Here is a 20390-nt window from a genome sequence, read left to right on the forward strand (position 1 = left end):
ATATATAACTGCTCTTGGTAGCTGAGCGGTGACTCATGATGCTAATCCCTTGGACTACAGTTGCTGTGAGTAAAGGCAGCCCACGGTCTTTGCAATATGTCTGAAGACAGTGGCCCAGATTCTGAGCAGATGTAAAACCCCAGTAAAATTGTCTTGACATCAGAAGAGCTGCACTAGCCAGGGAAGTTCTAATGGAGAGAAATGGTAAAGCAACATAAACCCTTCCTCTTAATTCTGCTTATGCTTTTTAGATGAACCTAGTACAAATGGTTTAAAGCTATGTCACTATCACTTAATTTGTAGACTCTGCCCAAAAACACGCTGAGTTTTTCATCTGCCTCTTTCTATGTCCTTCTGCTTTCAGCATGCAATGAGTCTCTTCTTTGCTTTCACTGTTTTGCACATGGGATTACATTGAAAAGTCACTGGGCTGTGTTCTGGGTGTATTGATGTCACTGGGAGTTTTTCCATTGACTTCAGTGGGGTTTGGATCAGTTCCTCTTAGCTGTGCAAGAAAGAGAAGACTTAGATCTATGCTCAGAGTGATTTGGTTGGTTAGTTTGCCTTGCTTTTTGCGTCTGCAGACAAATTCATTGCCTGCTTCAGCTTGCAAGTGGAAAAGCTTGCTGAAACGATCCTCTCTCTGTGCTCTCCATAAAGTCTGGCCCAGTGAGTGTCCTCTGTGCCAAGGCAGACAGGCACCCTTAAAAGCTCAGTCCTCTGCAACGCTACGGAGGTGGAATCCAGCCTAGCTTCTGCCTGCACTGAGCACAGAGAAATAGTTCAGGGCTGCTGGAGTCAAGGCCAGTACTAGAACCTCCATCTTGGTGGGACTTGTCCCCTTCAAAACAGGCCTGAAGCAAAACTCTCAATCTGAATGTTCCTGGACCCAAGGGAGATTTGCATTTGGACCCAGTGCTCCCCATGCCTCTATATGTGGGCATCTGGCCTATTTTCCTAAGCAGACGTTTCTGTTTGGGCTGTATGTAAATCCACTAGCTTTGTTAGCTTCTATCGGAATTAAAAGGAAAATATTAATCTAAAATTGCACATGCTCTGTTCTGCATCACACATGTCTCCAAGCCAAGGGATTCAATTGCTGAAATTAATTAAAATACATAATTCTGGAATGCTGGCTCACTGGCCAAGGACTGGTAGGGGAAATTACATCTCTCTGCTAAGAGAGAAAGCATGCTTCATGTATAAGGAAGCCTTTTATCAAATCAGGAAGTGCTGCAAAAGCAGACCAATTGCTGCAAAATAAACTAATTGCAGCAGACCAGTTATGTTTGCCTCAGGTTACGTTTAGTTAAGCTGCTAAAGATATTTCTGGACATGTTATATTTTCTCTCAGCCATGATTCTGACAGAGAGGAACAGTCTGTGCAGCTTTTGGATGAAACAGTCCTCAATTCATCTGTCTTTTACAGCTTTCCTATAGCAATGTATTTGCCACTGGCTTTTATTTTAAATGAACCTGGTCTTGTACTGTGGAGAACATGGGGCAAATCTTCTTTGTATAGAAGCAGAATGTTGTTCTGCTTGCTCTTAGGCTTGCTCCCCAGAGGTGACTGCTTTAAATGCAGACTTGTGCAGGCTTTAGTTGCACCTAGAGTAAGGTACTGCACAAGGCCTGAAAAATTGCATCAACTCATACCTCTAACCTGCTTCCTGCTCAATACCTGTAACCTGCATACCTGGTTACCTGCTTCCTCGTTAATACATGAGGAGAGCTGTATGATCTTTTGGCCATTATTCTTCCCGTTTGGGGACCCTGGGATGGGGGTCTTTGGTTACAACAGTGTGCCAACATTGTAAGGACTAGTCTCATGCTATAATTTCACACATACTTTCCACCAGAGCACATCCCCTAAGCAGTTATCCTGTAGCCATCTCATACAATTAGCAGCCAAATATTTCTTAGAAAGGAAAATGTAGTTTATACTATTTTAGAAACTGTATAGCATCAAAGCAGCGCTCAAAGATTAGTAAAGCTTGAAGCTGTGGCTTGTACTATGCATTTTTTCCCAGACAGAAGAGCTTCCTGCTAGTGGAAAAATAGCAGAAGCTCTGAAAAGATGCATTTCATTGGTCCCATTTACTCTTATAGAGCCTGGTCCACAGAACAGGATTGGCAGTAGTATGATGCTTTCACAGAAGGTTGCATACTCAAGATTTTCTACTTTGCTCAAAACAAATAGAAGATGGAGCTGATTTTCTACAATCCAGTTTTTCTTACGTGTTGCAGATAGCTTTCTTCCTTGCAGAAAACCTAGCAACTGCTTGTCTCCAGCATGAAAGAGTGCTAATCCCTTAAGCAGCAGCGTTACAGTTACAGTAAGATTATTATTATTTTTTTCTTCTCCCAAAAATCTTGGCAAAAAAAAGACAAGAGGAATTCTTGCATCAGCAGATTTGGGAGCTGAGGCCCATATGTCTTTGCACTGCAAGGAGAATGCATTATACTGTAACAATGAAGGGAAAGTAGCATTGCTGTCAGACCCGCCAAAGGTTTTATTGAACTCTACTTTAAAGGCCTTTTGAGACATATTGGAGACACACTCACTGTTGGTGAAGGAAATAATTATTGGCTAGAAACTTCCAATTAATTCATTCAGAAATCGCAAATGTCGTCAACTTACTGCTGTGCTCCTCGGACAACGCAGGATACAGGAGGAGGTTAAGCCCAGATGAAGGACAGATGGTTTTACTTACAGCCAGGAAAGATTGAGTTAATGCCAATCGGAAGAGGTGAATGCCTCAAGGAGCCAGCGAGCACCTTTCTGGCCTGTGATTAGTCATTGGTGGTGGATCAAAACCACATTCTTCTACCTCCAGTGAATAGGAAGGCTTTTTCTAGCCCTCTTGGAGGAAGACACAACTGCTTTTATTTATGTGTCCCGTCACCTTCAGGCTGGGCTTACTGGAACAACTCTCACTCAACTCAGACCAGAAGCTTACCATGAGGCTGAAGCTGGTTCTCACTATAGCAACTCATCTTCTACATCAAAAAAACCCCAACCTGCAGGGCTTAACAGCTTCCAACAATTTCCTATTCACTACCTGACCCATGCCAGAGGTCTGCGGCTAGTCAGTCCCACAGAAGGACAGTCTCTGAGTGCAATCAGAGGGTGCGTAAACTGGAGCCCTCCAAAGTATCCCCAAGAGGCACACTCTCTTCTCATTGCTTCCTTGCTCTGTAAACAGAGATCAGGCAATGTTAAAATACACTGCTGGATCTTCATTTTCCATCATGGCAGTGCTTTCTTCCACAGTAGGGATTCAGGGACACAAAGTTCCCTGAAATCTGGCAAAACCAGTCAGGAGATCTACCAGATGACCAGAGCATGCCCTTTCCTCATCACTCAGACCTGTTTTTAACATGTTGCTCTATCACCCAAGCTCCACAGTCACCCTTAGCATGGCACCAGAGCCAAGCCACCAACCAGCCTGTAACTGGATAATTCTTATGTCTGTTGTCATCTTACCCACATACACCAAAGCAAACACACACAAGAAAGTCCTGGAGAGAAAGGACCATTCAGCAGTACAGTCATGAGGTGCTGAAGGCGATTATCACTGTCATGGGAGGCCAGCATGAAAAGGAGGAATTTACCTCATTGCATGGCAGTTATTGTTAAGCCAACAGATGAAACCACCTATTCAGCTTGAATCACTTTGATCTTTGTGCACTAACTTCTTTCTCCCACAACAGAACATTTATAAGGCCAGAGAATGGCTAAAGGGGTTTCATCTGCTTGGGGAGCTGCTTGCACCCTCACTTACTGATGTTTATTAATCTTTTCCAACTTGTTTTCCTCTTCCTGAAAAGCCTTGCTGGGGAGACAGCAAAATAAGCTCCAGAGAAAGGATCTGATAGGAATTTTTTGTAGACACCAAGGCAGGAAATGTATTCTATTATTCCTGAAATAAAGCCAGGTCACAGTGGTATGCCAGCTCTTTTCCTTCCCTTTTAGTCCCCTTTTCAGTGAGTTGGGAAATATGGGAGGAGGAGAAAAAGAACCTTTCAAGAGACAGTCATTTAAAAGAAAAAGAGTTGGGATGTTATTGTTAACAGATGAGGTATAGGTATTACACCATGAAGGTGTGGAGCTTTATAGCTAAATTTCACGTGAAATATCTAGGCAGGCCCAGCACAGCAAACTCAGTGTAGAGGCTGTGAAAAGTTGGGTTTAATCACATCACAGTTGCAATGGGAGAGCCAGTGTTAATTCCCTTGACCTTATAAGATCTAAGATCTTATTTCATCTTCCTGTAGCTCAGTGTCTGAGCTATAGAGCAGGAATAACTCAACGTCCTTTCTTCTTTATCAAAACCGGGGGTTCTCGCTTAACTGTGTGCATACAGTGCTTTGCACTTGGAGGATATAACTTCAGGCAGGATCTCTAAGAATCTGTACCATAGATAAACTAGGAGTTTCTGTGATCAGTAAGACCAACAAAGGCTGGTTTTCTAAGCATTTGTGTCTCAAGGATAAGCTTATACATGGATTTTTGGTGCTTCATGAGATCTGAGGTCTTTCTTCAGCCTGCTCCTTAGTAGAGCACCAGTAGAACATTTTCTTTTAGATGCTCTTGTGACCTGTGAGTGCTTTCTGATGGTAGTTTGCAGGCTTGGGCAAGTGACAGGCAAAGATATGAGAAAAACCAAAGTGATGAGTTTATGCAGTTGCGATTTACATGCCTGGCAGAGTATAATGTAACAAGCAAAACCTTCCACAGCAGGGAGAAAAAGTTTCTTGAGAACTGAGCAAGGTGCCCTCAAAGTGTAAGAATGCCTTTGCGTCTGAGAGATGGCCATGCAATTTGGAAATGAGTCTGGCGTTGGGAGAAAAAGCAAGCAGTAAGGAGCCAGAAGCCTTGAGGACAGTGGATTCACCTCCATGTTTCCTCAGCTGTAAAATTAGATGATAACATCTCTTACTCAGCGGAATGATTGTCCTGCCGTGTCTTACAGCACTTTGTGCAGGCAAAGCTCTCTATAAATGCTAAATTCTGACAAGATTCAGGCATTGCAGAGACAACTGTGAAAATAATTATAAGGGTGGGGAGAGGGGTAAGTTGTCCAAACTTTTTTTATATCTGGCCAAATTGAGTTTGAATTCTTACCCTGAGTGGTTCAGATGTCCCTAGTGGAGCCTGAATTATCCTTGTGTTACCCACAGATGAGGTTCCCTCAGGTCAGGGTCAAAGTATACAAGAGCCCGGCATGGACTCTGAGATAAACACAGATCTTTGTCTTCTGAAATCCAGCAGTTATGAATCTGGACCTCTGACTGTGAAATGTAGCTCTGTCCTCCTGCTTCTTATTTTTTAAAAGAAACTCTAGCTCCATCTAAAGCAGATTTTGGGAGTGGAAAGATGCCAAGTTCTGTACAGCCAATTTCCAGCATCCTTAAATGCACTTGAATTTTCCGGGGCTGTTTTTTATACTGCTGCTGGGTCAGAGCTGAAGTTGCTTATGCAGTTCTTCTTCAGGCAAAACCCCCACTGTAGCTAAGCGTAGAAAAATACAGGCAAAACTGAGCCAGGATGAGAGAATTCAGCCCTGGTTTATTGGCTTACATCTTGTGAATGGGGCAATGAGCTAGGATGCTGGACATGGGGATTGTATGCCTTTTCCTTCTTGTTTTCCTGCTGTCTCCCTGCCCTGACCCCCAAGTTTCCCATTGCTTTCCTTTAGCTACACGTGTGTTGTGAGCATATTTGCCAAGTGTGTAGGACGTCACTGGTGGGTTTGGGATTTTTTTGCTTGTATTGCAAAACCTCCTATGCCCTTCAAAACATGTAAACAGACTCATCCTGGAGAAAGCTTGTGACTCTTTTGTTTTTCAAGTGTCCACTGTTGTCTTTTTGTGCGTGTGCTGTTTCTGTTGTTGTTCTGGCAGAAACACTCCTATCTTAGATTGAAGTGACTTGCAGGGCTTTTAAGGGCTTGTGGGGAAGATTTCCTAAACCTTGGTATTTCCTGTTGTGAGAAGTCCAGTCTGTGCTAAACTGAAGAGAGAGAAAGAGAATTGCTGAAGGAAAATATTTAGATGGCTTTGATTCCAATTTTTTAAAAAAGTCCTCATGGAAAACTTCATGCAGAGATATTAAGTTCTTAGGTTGCAGCAAAGAGCCTCAGCAGCTCTAACCAGAGCGAGAGAAAGAGGTCAGTTACGAAGGAGAGGAACCTTGCATTTATGACTCAATTGTTCACTCTTCCTTTAGATCAGAACAAATTTTGCAGCTGAACTTATGTGTATTTTGAAAAACAGAAATGCTTTTGTTTGACATGAAAAGCATAGTTTGTCTTGGATTTTTTTCCCCTAGTTTTTAATTTTTCCTACTAGGGGGTTCAATTTCAAAGTATTTTTGGCTTTTCCAGTTTTGGAAAGCTCCTAAGTTTTGGAGTTTTGCCAAATCCCTGTGAAAAATTAAAGAAAGAAAAAAAAAGAGAGGGACCATTTTTCATTTCTCTCCACATTTTTCACAGGAAATACTTCACGTTTTTGATGAACTCTGCTTTTCTGCTTTGCCAGTTCACAGGCTGAACTGCAGAAATTAAAGGGACAGGCACTATGTAGGTCAGAGCTTATGTGGAGTTGTTATATAGTGCAACAAAGAATATAGAATATATAGAATACATTTGCTAGAACTTTAATTAGACTCATTTTAAATAAACTTAAGGATATTTTCTTGATTTGTTAATTTGGCCATATCTGAGCGTCATCATGAAGGCTAGGGTCCTGAACACATTTAACTTTGTGTATGGTGATGTACTGTAGGTTTCTGCTTGCAGTATGTAGGGGTAGAACACATTCAAATCTGTACAGAAATTGTCTCATTTTTCACACAGAACCTGAATTTTTGCTGGTATAAGCCCATGAAAATCACTGAAGCCACATGGACTTCCATGGGCAGCCTCCCTAGCGGAGGCAGAAGTTCATTATAAGAGCTAATGCTGTTCTTGTAACTTTTCCATTAGACTTTTCCATCCTATTACACTTGGCCAGCTCATTTGAAAAAAAAACTCATCTCCGTGTTGGGCATTCACGTATTCATGCTGGGGTTGTTTCCTAATTTGCCTTCGCTCAGGAGCAAATTTGACTTGCTTGCTTTCATGCTTTTCCCCCCATTCTGTCAAATCTGAACTACAATACAATGATTTATCTGGGCCCTGAAGGGTTCCTCCAGCATGGGGAGCCATGAGTCAGGGAACACTCCTCAGAGCAGCAGCTGTTCCCCCGCTAGTTGCAGGAATAAGTGAAGGGATGGCAAAGAGCTAAGTCCCTGCTACCATCACTCGTGGCTAGCATATCAACCAGACTTGCAGCCAAAGGACCCCGGCTCTTGAGCTATGCTGAGTGCTGTTTTGGTGGCTGCTTCAATGATTTTGCAACTTGGAAACAATTTACTTCCCTGAATTTAAAGATGATGAAAGACAGATCCTCTTTTAATTAAAAACAAAACAAAAAAAAAAGGCAAAAATCACATTCTTGCTGGAGCAGGTCTGTACCTTTCAAGTGGTGGTGGTGTTTATATCATGAAACATTTTCTTTTCATGAGTGTACATCCTCTGGAAAACAACCAGTGAGAGACCAGAACCTTGACCACACTGGCTCTAGCAGGCTTAAAGGGCCACATAGCCTGTGACTGTTTATTCCTTTCCATCTCTAGTCATGCTTCCTAACAGTGCAACCCCTTCCTTCTGTTTTGTAGGAAGAAGATGATGACGGCCTTCCAAAGAAGAAATGGCCAACAGTAGATGCCTCTTATTATGGCGGACGAGGAGTTGGAGGCATCAAACGAATGGAGGTAGTTAGATACCAGTTCATGTATCACAAGTTCTTATTTGTGAACCGACCTGTGATATTCCCCTGCAACTTACCCAGAAACTCAGGAGATGGGCACAAACTTCTTTAAGCTTTTGTTGTACATGTGAGCCCAGGTCATTTTTATATAGGAATATTTGAGGGCCAAACATAGATTCCTGAAGTTTAGAACCATCTTTTTCCTCTAGCACAGTAAGATCCTGGCCAGTGCCTGGAATACAGGAGCAGTGTTGCCATGCAAATTGCAAGGAAATATTTTTAGTTTTTCTGAAAACCTTCCCCACTCTCACATTTCCCATAAATCACAAAGAAGTTCAAAGTTTGGGCTCTAGTCTAGAAACAAGCTTCACAGCCTGTGCCAATATCTATTGTTCTTCACCTTGGATTTGGACACTGGGAAAACATGGACAAGGATCTAGTTATTACACCAGGGATGTAACTCTCTGCAGAAGCTACTATTGTAATATGCCCTGATGCCATCTTTTCAGGTGCGCTGGGGAGAAAAGGGCTCCACAGAAGAGGGCGCTAAGTTAGAGAAAGCCAAGAATGCCAGGGTCAAGATGCCAGAACAGGAATATGAGTTCCCCGAACCCAGGAACCTTGCAAACAACATGCGCAGACCTTCCTCTCCTCGGAAGTGGTACTCTCCCATCAAGGTAAGTCCAGTCCAGCGTTGTACTGCATAGGATTTTTCCAGGAGATCTGTATTAAGTGTTTTCACATCCAAGGCTAAGATGTAGAACTGTCCACAAACCTGTGATCTCAAAACGCTGCTGGAGTAGTTGTGCATGACGGAGTCCCTCTGAACATGTGTTTAGGGAGGTGCTGTGGGGCAATGGGAATTTCCCACCAGGTTGATCAGGTTTTGGGGTTCCATTGCTTGCTTAGACCAGAATAGGGACCTGATCTCTTCTGGTGGCATAGCTAGCTTCTGTAAAGTGCTTACAGACTCAATGGCACTTCCAAGGGCAGGGCCTTTAGTCCACGCTGCATATTGCCTAAGATGTGGGGAATAAATAGCATCCTCTTTCCTTAGAAAGAGGGGAGAAAATAGGAAGAAAATTGCTACTAAGTGTCATCAGGGAGGGTTGTCTTCAGCAGATCAAGGATTGCAGTGCGGCATATGGATGTCTGCCAGCAGGCATGGGTCACAGGGCCAAGCTTGCTGCTGGGCAGCATGCTCGGGTTCTGAGGAGAGAATGCCCTGCAAGAAGCGTTTGGCTGAGTTAGAGTGCCTCGGATGTGGAAGGTCAAATTCACACTGATATCGGGTCATGAGCAATGCAGAGCTGCACAATAGTTGCCCACAGGAACTGGGAAGACTCTTGTTCTCTGCCATCTGTCCCAAGGGCAGGCAGCTGTTCTTCAGCTTGTCTTCACTAGTACAAATGGTTGGCAGTGTACAAAATGGAAACAAGCAAGCAACTGAATAGTTCACTGAAGCAAAACTCTTCATTGCACATGTGAATGCTTCTTGTGGATTAAGAGAAACAAACCACACAAAACAGATACTAACTGCATCATCCAGGGCGTGGTACGAGGGCACTCCAATGTCAGAAAGCTAATCTTTTGCTTTCAGGACAAATTGAGCTGTCCTCAGGAAAGGAGGACAGCTTAACTACTGTATAACTACTCTAATGAAAGAAAAAGAAAATAGTTCCATGCTCCCATTCTCAGGTTTAACTCTTTTGGGAAATGCTAATACTCTTCTCGTCTCTCTTCAGCCTGGAGCAGCAGACTGTAATTGTAGCATACATACACATATTTGTAGCAGCACTGTAGTTATCAGTCTCAGAAAAGACTGAAAATGCCCAATTCATATCGAAGTGCAAATCTTGCACCACTGGAGCTTGGATCTCATTTTGAAGAGTAGCAATGCTGGTTAGGGTCTTAGAAACCCTCTACAGGCAATTTATCTGCAAGTAGTCTGCAAAAAGGGTGTGTGTAACATATGTAGTAAACCTTTTGGTGTATAGAGCTCACCTTAAACTTTATGCTGCGGAATGAGGAAGTGCCTCACTGCTGGAAAACAGAGGGTTTATTCTCCTGTTTTCTTCCTCCCCAATAGCAGTCAATCTAGTCAGACATATTCTATTAGCTCAGTTATTGCAATGCAGTTATACTACACTGCAGTACACCCAGGTTTCCCTGCATTGTGTCTTGTTACTGATCAGCTCCAAGCATTGCTCATAGGAATTTGGGCAAGTCACGTGTTTTGGCTTTCCTCAGTCATTGATCTTGCAGCTGGTTCACATCCAGTGATGGGAATGGCAAGGATGCACAAGGGAGTAAGAGTGGTTTCCGGAGGATACGGAAATGTGAGCCTCTTTGAAAATTTAGTCCAATGCCTTCTCTCTTTTCCCCCTTAAAGATTATCATCTAATAAACATAACCTACCAACAAGTCATTTGCAATTGTGTTATAATGACTTCAACATGTGTTCATGAAGGTTATTCATTCCCACAGTGGGACAGGTTAGAGAGTCAACTGTTTCAGTTCAGAGTGGGGAATGCAGTAAGCACGATCCCATATAGCTGCTCCTTTGTTCCAAAAATGCATTGCATTGTCATTTTGCATCAGTGCAAAGCATTTGTAAAACACAGTCATCCCATCTGAGAGATTTTCACTCCTACTGTGTGCTCATGGAAATGACCTCATCTAGCTGAGAGACACAGCTCAGTTGCTTTTTGCATGCTGCAATCAGAAGGCTGCACAGCACACAAAGCTATACTCTAACCACTGAGGAGCTGACAGAAACACTGATTTTTAGCACAAAGAGCCCTGAATACGTGCTCAGGCAGCTGGAATCCATGTGGGTACAACTACCCAAGATCATTAGTTGAAAGCTGGGTCCTTTCCCATAGACGATACTGCTGAGTTTTTCCCCTCCTCCTTCACCGGTTCACGCTGTTGGATTACAGCCTCAGGAGCCTTTCAGTTAATTTTCAGAGTTTATTTTGCATGGTAGGAAATCAGTTCTGAACAGAGGAGTCAAGTTTGTTGCAGATCTGTGTCCCAGCTGGAAATTCTCCAATGTTCAAGAGAGGCTTGGAGAAAAGATTCAATGTATGTAGGGTTCAAGTTCAGTTCTGACTAGGAACAGCTTTTGCTTCGTAACAGCAAGAATTCAGTTATAAGGGGGCCTACAAATATTAGGAGTATCTCATGGGTGATGTATATTCTTATTTCTTTTAAAAATATCCGTCTTATCTACCGTTCAAATTGTATACAGTATAAGGGCAGTTCCAATCCAAGACCCCATATCCAAATGCTCCCAGAACTTTGGGGTGTTCCCCATCTGGATAGTATTTAGCAGCCTGAGTCTGTCTGTAGACAAGAATTTACCTAATTATTAATTGCCACCACACCCCTTACTGAACTGCACCCAAAAAGACAGTGTATGCAGATGGGATAACTGCATCCAACACTTTCCCCATGTACAGTCATGAGCACTCATCAGAAAGAGGGGAGATCAGGGGTCCTGCTATTACTCTTCCTGTGCAGTAAGGAATTAGCAAAATTGGCAAAATTCATCAGCACTCTTGGCAGAAGCTCTTGTCCTGAAGATGTGAGCATACGAATATAAGTTTGCATTGTGTTATGCAGGGAAGCTATCACAGAGTCATAACAGGCAGAGGGAGGCGAGGAGGGGTAGCCTATTAGGTCATTGGGTCTGTACTCTCAGCCAAAGCAGGACTGCTAATTCGAATCTATCCTTCACTGCTTTTTCCAGTCTGGTTTTTAAAATAACATAGAGGCTTCCACCACTTTTCAGGGGGGAATATTTCACAGTCTACCAGACCTCACCCATAGGAAATGTCTCCTGATACTCAGCTTAAATTTTCCCTCATCCTCATGCTCCAAGTGCACTTGGCTCTTTTGGTTAAAGCAGATGTTAAACTTCTACCCACTCCACTGGACTTGTTGAAACACCTCTTCGGAAGGTAGATAAAATGCATGTAACAAACTACTTTAAAAAAGTCATTGGTAAAAGAGGAGGGCAAGGAATTAAATCTCAGGAACAGGGAACCAAGGTAGCTTGAATCTGACAAAGAGCCAGGAAATTCACATTTTAGGGCCAGTCATCTTGCTGGCCAGCAAGCCTCCTTTTCTCCATGCAGCACAAGTGCCAGGCTTTCTACTTAGAATGTTCTGCCTTTTTGCCAGTTTATCTGACAGAGTTTTTCTTCCATCTCTTTGTTACTCTTCCCAGAGTTGCGTTTATAAGGTAGGTAGACAGCTGAGAGTGGATAGATTGCCTTTTGAAATGCTCCAGAGATTTATTTGCTGCCAGTGTGGCTACTGACACTTAACAGATTGTGATTATTATTATTATTATTATTATTATTATTATTATTTGCTGCTGCTACTTCTTAGCACAATACCAACTGGATTATCCTGCTTTTAAAGTATCATTTCAACAGTTTGAAAAGTCAGTGCAAATAATCCAATGAGAATGACAAGTCTGAAAACTTCTTAAGAAACTTGCCAAATCCTCAGTTCATCTGACAGAGAAAAGGGCTGCACAGATCATAGATGCAAGTGAAGGATTGTAAAGGACCGTGCCTTTCGTTTTAATTTGGTTTGGGGCATGCTCCCTCCTACAGCCAGCCACACAGCTCTGTATGCTTTGGTTTGGTTAGCAGCTTTCTTCCTATCTCTATTTCTACCTCTGCTTTTATCTACCTGTCTACCTAGCTACCTCTCCTTTCCACCTTCTCAGAGCATTTATAGTGCTTGTTTGACTTCAAAAGGACCAGCCTCTAAAAAACAATGCAGAAGGGACCACAAGACAAGGCTAAACTCACTGTTCACCCACAAAAACTCACATACAGGACCTGCCTCAAGGCTGAGGTTGAAGCAACAACTGGTGCTCTCAGGAAGAAACCTCAGGTGACTCCTAAGTGGAGGCTACTGAAGCATTTACTAAGCCATGTGTTCCTGGCATATTTTCTAGCCTTTGTCCCTCCTGTCTTTATTTACAAAGCTGACATGGCACAGCTTCCTTGCTAGAAGAGGCCCAAGAGCAGCTTGGATTTATAGGCAGCTTACAAAACTGCCTCTAACTGACACCACCAGATACCAGGTCTTAGGAGCACTCTAGGTGTCAGGTCAGTCACTAGACCAGGGTCAATACAGCGGTGAATTAACCATTAATCCAGGAAGAGAATGCATTCATGTTAAAGCAATGGCTGAAACTATGCCCTCCTTCATTTGTCATCTGCCCTTATTGTTTCTCCTTTCTGAACTTCATGTCTAGTAGAACTCAAAGCTTTATTTGCCTCCAGACCTTTTTTTCCTCCAAGCGACCTTGTGCTTCAGTTGCAAAGGAGTTCCCAAATACAGAGACACAGCCCACCCACGTTTATATTTCCAAGTGAATGCATTGCCATTTTCATTTCTTCAACCAACATCATCCTTTCCATGATCCACTCTCCCTCTCTTCCACCCAGATGTCTCAGGCAGACCCTGAAGCTCCACTGAGACTCTCAAAGATGGAGCTCTTGGCTTTTCCCAAGAAATCTTGGTAGGCTCTTGGAAATTAGGACTGCAGAGTAAAAAGGACTTTCTTGTTCCATGGAAAGTTGTAATTTTCCCTCTGTTTTCCTAAAGGAGAAATGGAAGAAAAAGCTACTTATTTCTTAAGTTGTCAGAGGGGACAGGAGATCAAGAGCTTCAACCAGCTCTGATGTAGGGGGAAAGATGGATTGGGATAGACAGGGATGGCTTTCCTCAGGTCTAAGAGGTTGTGCTGTCTAAATGCCGAAGAGTCTGACAGAGGAATTTCTTGCTTCTTCCTTTGAGAATTACAGGCTTTCCTGGCTCTCACCGTAGGAAGTCTTTTCTCCAGTATCCTATGGAAACAAGATCTATGCAGTCATTCTGTGTGTCTCTCTGTCTCCACCCATGTGTCCCTCCAACTCCCAAATAAGCTTTGAACCATTGGCTCAACACACCGGTTGAGCAATATAGGTCTCAAAGAGGATTATGACCCTACTGGTTTCTTGAAAAGGGAAGAGAAAGCCTCTGTGTCCCCCTGAAAGGAAGAGTATACATTGAGTGCTTTGGGTCTTTAATTAGATAGCAGAGAACCAGGTCATAGAAAGACCTTACAAATACCCTGGCTGTCAGGAAGGTCTCACCGCCACAGACGCTGAAGTTTACTATCAGCTACGAGACCCAAGCTCTCAGAAAAGCAAGCTTCCTTACTGTTAATGAAGCTACTTGCTCTTTTCCCACCATCACTGCAATATTCAGCTTACACTTCCATTTGCTTAATTTTGTCCCATTATAGTTATATGAGACAATTCTGCTATCGTAAAATTTTTGTAGCCTTTATTTCCAGGAAAGAGGTAGCAATCATACATGAGTTTCTGAGTCCAGCCAGGGGTAGCTAGGTCTCTGGGTTTGATCCTCTCAACTGCAGGAAATCATTTTGTACCAAGGGACAGCTTTGTACGTTCTGAGTAGCTTGTCTCCATCTCTACAGATACAATAAAGTTTACTATTACTGGTGGGAGTTTCACTCATGATGCCTGCTCTAATATCATAGCATTTGTAGCATTCAGAACAATACTAATGGAAAGCTTAATAAATACTGTCTGTTGTTAACCTTCTCAAGAAACTTTTACCCATTTCTGGTTATCATGCACTTAACAGACCAAGAGTCAAATGAAGTTAACGTGAAGAGAGTTTGATAAATTAATCTTTAGCTTGTAATACATCTGTAGCATTCCACTGAGCCAACATGCTGCACTCATGTAAACCCTTCTGCATATCTCGCAGAAGCTGAATTCATTTTGAAAGTGAAACCCTGGCCAATTAGAATGGGTATATAGCAGGGAATCCTTCAGCAGCAGATGTATGTTTCAGAGCAGATGATTCAGTGGATATTTCTATATTGCAGAGCCCTGTGCTGCTCCTTCTGGCCTCATTCAGCTCATTTGGAAAATAACCACAGGCTTGGCATTTTGTGTCACTGCTGAATTTCAATCAGGAATGAACGCTTTGTTGCATTGCAGAGAAGCATTGTGGGAACGGCAAGGAGGGCCCAACCCCACATCTCAACCAAACTTTCTGTCAACAAGAGATTTCAACACATTGGGTTTTCAGCAAAACCCTTCTGGCTCTGTGCACGTGCACACATGTGCATTTGGGTACAGGCTGTTGGGTATGAGACCACACAGTGAGGCGAACATCTTGTCAAAACAAGTGCAATGTGTTGAGAGTGGCATCTGTAGGGCAGCTGACACTGAGCTCATAGGAATGGAGGACTTTGAAAGATGTGTGTTATTACCTGGAAAAGGTGCAAATATTAACTGACATATAGGGGTGGGACTGGGGAGTTTGTGTGAGACCCAGTAACCTGTCACTCTCTTGCTAACACATAGCTGACATGAAAGATTAAGTGGGTTGTTACGCAGCACCTAGCTGTGACTCAGCTCTCTTGGCTGTGTGGAGAGGCAGGTTTTTTATTTCTAGTATGTCACAGTGGTCACCCAGAGCTAGAGGCAAGCCACTCAACCAGCCAAAGGAGGAGGCTGAATAGTTAGGAAATGCATCATATAAAGTCACCTGACCGCTTTCTGCATTGATTTAGCATTTTGCTAGCAATGATGTCAGGAGCTGAGTAGGTATTAGACTCTCTCTCAGCACAGGAGGTCTCTAAGTCACCTATTACCTTTGGAGATTTTTCAGAAGAATATGTAAAGGCTAGACACATGAATACTGTTGGCTGTCAGACACACCTGCTTATTGCTCATCCAAAAGCCTCTTCCTTTGCACTTGCAGAAAGTTTGGAGTGAGTTTCTGTGAGAGAAAATATTGCTCTCCAGCATCTTGTATAGGCACAGGAAATGATTAAGTAAAAAATGTGTAGGTCTAAGCTGTGTTGTCCCTGCACTGCACTTTGCACAGTGCATTTATTCTTGCACAGAAGATAACACTGTGTTTCTTTTGATTGCAGGGGAAATTGGATGCTCTCTGGGTCTTGCTGCGGAAAGGTTATGACCGTGTATCTGTGATGCGCCCACAGCCAGGAGACAAGGTACTGTGCCTCAAAAGAAAACTTTTTTTTTTTTTTTTTTTTACAGCTAGGGAAAAATAAAATCCCTCTAAAGTTTCTGACCGCCTTTACCTACGGGACTGAAGGCAGATACTCATGACAGCTTAGAAACAAAAATTCAGTCATGTCCATCAGCTCTGTTTGCAACTGCAGTTCATGCAGTTTGACTGATACAGTTTCAAGTATGAAAACTGTCCAGGTGCAGTGACAGAAATACCCATTGAAGAGCCCTTCATTAAAATCTTACATTCTGGAATAACACTCTGAACATACACATAAATATATATATACACTTTGCTACATAAATTTAAACTTCATGAGCACTTTCACAAAGCAAATTTTGAGAATGAGGTTTGGACTGTTGTGTGAGAGGGAGAAGTATTCCCATATATTTCTAGTAAAAACTGGATTTGTGCAAATTTCTATCTGTTAATGTGCGCTTATGGGTGGAAACAGAAGCCGTTGAAGTGAATGGACTAACGTCACTTTACAGGAATGATACCATCTATGACAGCAGGATACTATAGAGCTACCACTCATCTCCAAGGTACTAATCTCCTCCTACTCAGTGGAATTAAATGTCTAGGTGCTGCCTAAAGCATTTCAGGACAGTTATCCCTGAGTATCTCTAGAGGTACCTAGCTGAGCAGTGGAGTGGCCAACACACACTCATATGTTGCGTTCAGCTCTAAGCACCCAGCAGACACGCAGGGACTTGCAGCTGGGAAGGGAGAGTGAGAGGTGCACCTGAGCTTTGCCAATTTAGTCTGTGATCAAGGTACACAACGTGGGTGAATTGAAATCCCCATGGTAGCCATAAGACATCCCCTAACTCCTTGCAATTTAGATAGTTACACCCAGTTGCCCAGGGTTGTTCCCAATCCAAGGGTGGAGATTCAACATCTCTCTGAGCTCCTGTCCATATTCACCTCATGGTGAAAAATGTCAGTTACATTAATGTCTTATGTGGTCAGTTTACACATCCCTGACATAAATCAACAAAGGAGCTTGGAGTTGCTTCAGGAATATATTTGGCCCAAAGTGTAAGTAACTGTGTAGCACTCTGAAGGCTTCAAGAAACTCAACTGCACATGAAACAAAACGTAATTTTTTGGTGGAGAATCATAGTTCTGTAAAATTTGGCTCCCTGTAAGGTTTTCCATTGAATGCAGGACCAATGAAGTTTTGTGAATAAAAAGGTATAATATTTTATTCCTTTAGGGGGAAGATTTGCTAAAATTTCTTCACTGAGTGTGACATTGATTTCTGGGAGAAAAGTTCGTAACATACAGATTTGCTAATGCCTGGCAATTTTCCCACAGAAGTCAGGGTTTGAAGAATGCCTGTTCTATGAATAATTTTTTTGACTTGACAAGCTAAGATTATTTACATGAAAGATGTCACTTCTATTTATGCTAGGGAAAATCCAGAGCAGTTTAACTGAAGCTGATATAGTTAACAGCAATTTATATTAGTGCAACTGACAGCAGGCTCCATCCCTTTTTGGTGATGTATCTCTTAGACATGCAGTTCTGTGTCCTGCCAGCATAAGTAATAGTAGAATTAGCCCATACAGGTGTTCTATGATCCAGCCTCGAAGTAAATAAAGCTCTTTATGATTCTGCTGTGCTATAAAGGATCTCTGACTTCGGTGCAAGTATAATTTAGTGTGAAAGAGAAGCTCGCTGAAAACGCACTGAGGCTTATAGCTGCTAAAATACCTGTTTCTCTCCAGCTGATTCCTGGAAGACTTGCAATATTTGGGCACTTTCCTGTGTAGATATGAAGTGCTTCTTGGACTTTCTGTGATGGTAGACTGCTCTTAGAATGTTAGTTTTCCTTCATGTAAACAAAACTATGAGCCTGAATGACGTGTGACCCTCTTGATGTTTTTAATCACTTTCAGACTTAAGTGAGCAGTTTATGTTTATTCCTTTGCAGTAGTGACATAACTACCTGGTGATGTCACTCCCAACAGTACAGGCAAAACCAATACGAGAACTCACTGTAAAACACTGAAATGACATTCATTAGTTTACACAGCTGAAATGGCAGAATTAGGCAGGGTTTTCCCCTTCCCTGTTCAGCAAAAATGTGGGGCTTGTTTCCCTACACCAGATTTAAAGTAGGGAGAAGAATCTAGCTTTCAAGCACTGGCCTCAGCTTTGAGATTTCTGAGTCATCTCCCATCTTGCTCTAGACATTCCCCATGATTTGGATGCTGGTTTTAGTCTGTCATACTTCACTTTCTCCTTTGTAGATGTAGAAGGTGATTTTACCAGAGCTGGGCATTAGGAAGGTTGGCTTTACAACATTTAGAGGCTTCTGTGAAAGGGGCTGGGAGGGAATGAGGCAATATTACTGTTAACTGAACTACCACAATCTACAATTGTGCCTTGGGAGACAAACTAGTCAGAAAGAAAAGCAAAAGATTGCAAAAATGGTTGAAGAATTTGCACCTCACAAAACAAGGAAACTCTAAGCCCTATTTGATCCCTGCCAACCTCCCTCTATTCTTCTCTGTGGCACTGTTCTTCTAAGAGAAATTTAAATGCATGTCCAAACCTTAGGATACAAAGGCTGCATGATTCAGGTTACCTTAAGGCTAGTGGCTTCTCCTAGGTCAGCAAACATCAAATATTATCTCATAAAACACGTTAGTGTGTTGGTGTGATTGGAAACCCAGTGGGAAGGTCAGTGCTGAATTGATGGGGACAGCAGCATGGAAATATCTGCCAGTGTTGACTGCAGCTGTCAGTGCCTTCAATGCAGATAGTCCTGAGTCAGTGTGAACAGTTTGCTTTCCTTGCAAGAAAAAATGTCGAGGAAAAGGAGCAATTCCACAGAAAATATTTTGTGAAACGAAACCTGTGTCTGTAGGACAGTGTTGCAAAAGAAAAGCATTGGATGTGTTGCACTGAAATGATGGGAAATTTCTACCCATGAAAACAACTGTGTGGCCAGAATCCCCTGCCAGGGAAGTCCAGGCTGGTTTTGATGAGCTTGGATCCAATCCCTGCCATTAGCTTGGACACTTTTCACCAGTATCACAATGAGAGGGCCTCTGGATTACTTATAAACACAGCCCTTCCTCTGAAGTGGATGTTTGATAATGTAAGTTTAATAACCTGTTCATCATTTCCTTCATCCAACCTGGGACATAGTTCTTGGCATCTCTCCAGCTTGCAACAACACTCAGAGCAACAGCATTTCAACCCTTTGCTGTCCAAAGACAGGACCGCTTTTGTGATGGATGCATGGCCTGTGCACTGGGTCACTTAGCAGGCACATTTATACACCAAGCACACCTGTACTTGGTGTACATACACACCAAGCACATGGCATGTCTGATGGCTGACAGCTAGTGTGAGGAGGGTGTCTTTTGACACAGTGCTCTGAGATATGGCATGTCACCTCCTTGACCTGGCATGCAGACTGAGGCCAACTGGCTATATCCAACAGGTTTAGATCTTCCTAGTGCAGGACATGCTGAAGAACAGCACTGTGGAGAACATTCACACCCAGGCAACCCTGCACATTCACACGCACACCCCTAGATGCTCTTCCAGCCACGTGTTTCTGGTGTGGGGTTTGCCAGCACTAAAGATTAGCCAGCAGGGTAGAGCTGTAAGAGTTGTTTTGGCAGTGGTGAGCTCAGCTATAAATTCCTGTGGCCTCTCCTTGTGATTCCGAATAGCTCTTTTGGACCAGGCAATGTGGACCAGGGGCAGAGCAAGGACAGACTTGGTCCTCACCAGGTTGCAAAACCTTCAGTGGCAGGTCTGCGGGCTTTCATAGCTGTCCACTGGCAAATCTGGATTTGATTCTGTTCTACTGGGAAGCGTAGTTAAAGGAGTGCTCTACCCAGCTCATCAGCAAAGGGGGCCCATCAGAGCTGGTACTGACAACTCGAAGCCAGTCATGTGGTTTTAAAGTGGAGGCACAGCTGGTTTGAAACTCCAGCCCTGATGCACTGGCGTAAACCCAGCCTTGCCAATTGCAGAAGACAGGAAGCTTCAGGCAGTCAGATGCAGGGCTTTGAGGTATTGCTGCACAAGGCAGGGCACCTTCAGCTTTCCAGCTTTTTCCTGACTGCCTAACTTGATCCCAATGCCATCCTTTCACAGCATGCTGTGGTGCATGCTGTCTGCTGCGCCACAGGGGACCAGGCCACCCATCACTCTTATCCCAGGTCCTCTGTAGGAATGCTAGGCAGTGGAGGCTGGGCTGGGCACTCTGGTTTGTCTATTTGGCAGTCACCCAGAGGAGTTTCAGACTAACTAGCTCAGTTTCAATCGTACCGTGCAGTCACTCGGTGCAGACTTCACAACTCAAGCTGAATAAATACTCCAGAGAGGCTTAGCAGCAAACTAGCATGCCCATGCTGCCAGCTACATACAAACTGCCAGCTGTAGCAGTCTTTACAGGATGGACATGCCCTGGGAATGAGAGAACCAGTGATTAGCAAAGCATCGTACAGTAACCAGCA

The 20390-nt window shown here is 43.1% G+C and overlaps 1 protein-coding gene across 1 annotated transcript in view; it reads left to right on the forward strand.

The window, feature by feature from the left end:
• ANTXR1 (anthrax toxin receptor 1) overlaps positions 1-20390 on the forward strand; it is a 108547-nt gene that overhangs the window by 71971 nt on the left and 16186 nt on the right. Inside the window, exons 15-17 of the mRNA XM_010562875.1 lie at positions 7724-7819; positions 8325-8492; positions 15803-15883. Of these exons, the coding sequence (XP_010561177.1) occupies positions 7724-7819; positions 8325-8492; positions 15803-15883 (345 nt within the window). The remainder of the gene's footprint in view (positions 1-7723; positions 7820-8324; positions 8493-15802; positions 15884-20390) is intronic.

This window comes from Haliaeetus leucocephalus, unplaced genomic scaffold (assembly GCF_000737465.1).
Source record: "Haliaeetus leucocephalus isolate CR32 unplaced genomic scaffold, Haliaeetus_leucocephalus-4.0 Scaffold162, whole genome shotgun sequence".
NCBI classification, from domain to species: domain Eukaryota; kingdom Metazoa; phylum Chordata; class Aves; order Accipitriformes; family Accipitridae; genus Haliaeetus; species Haliaeetus leucocephalus.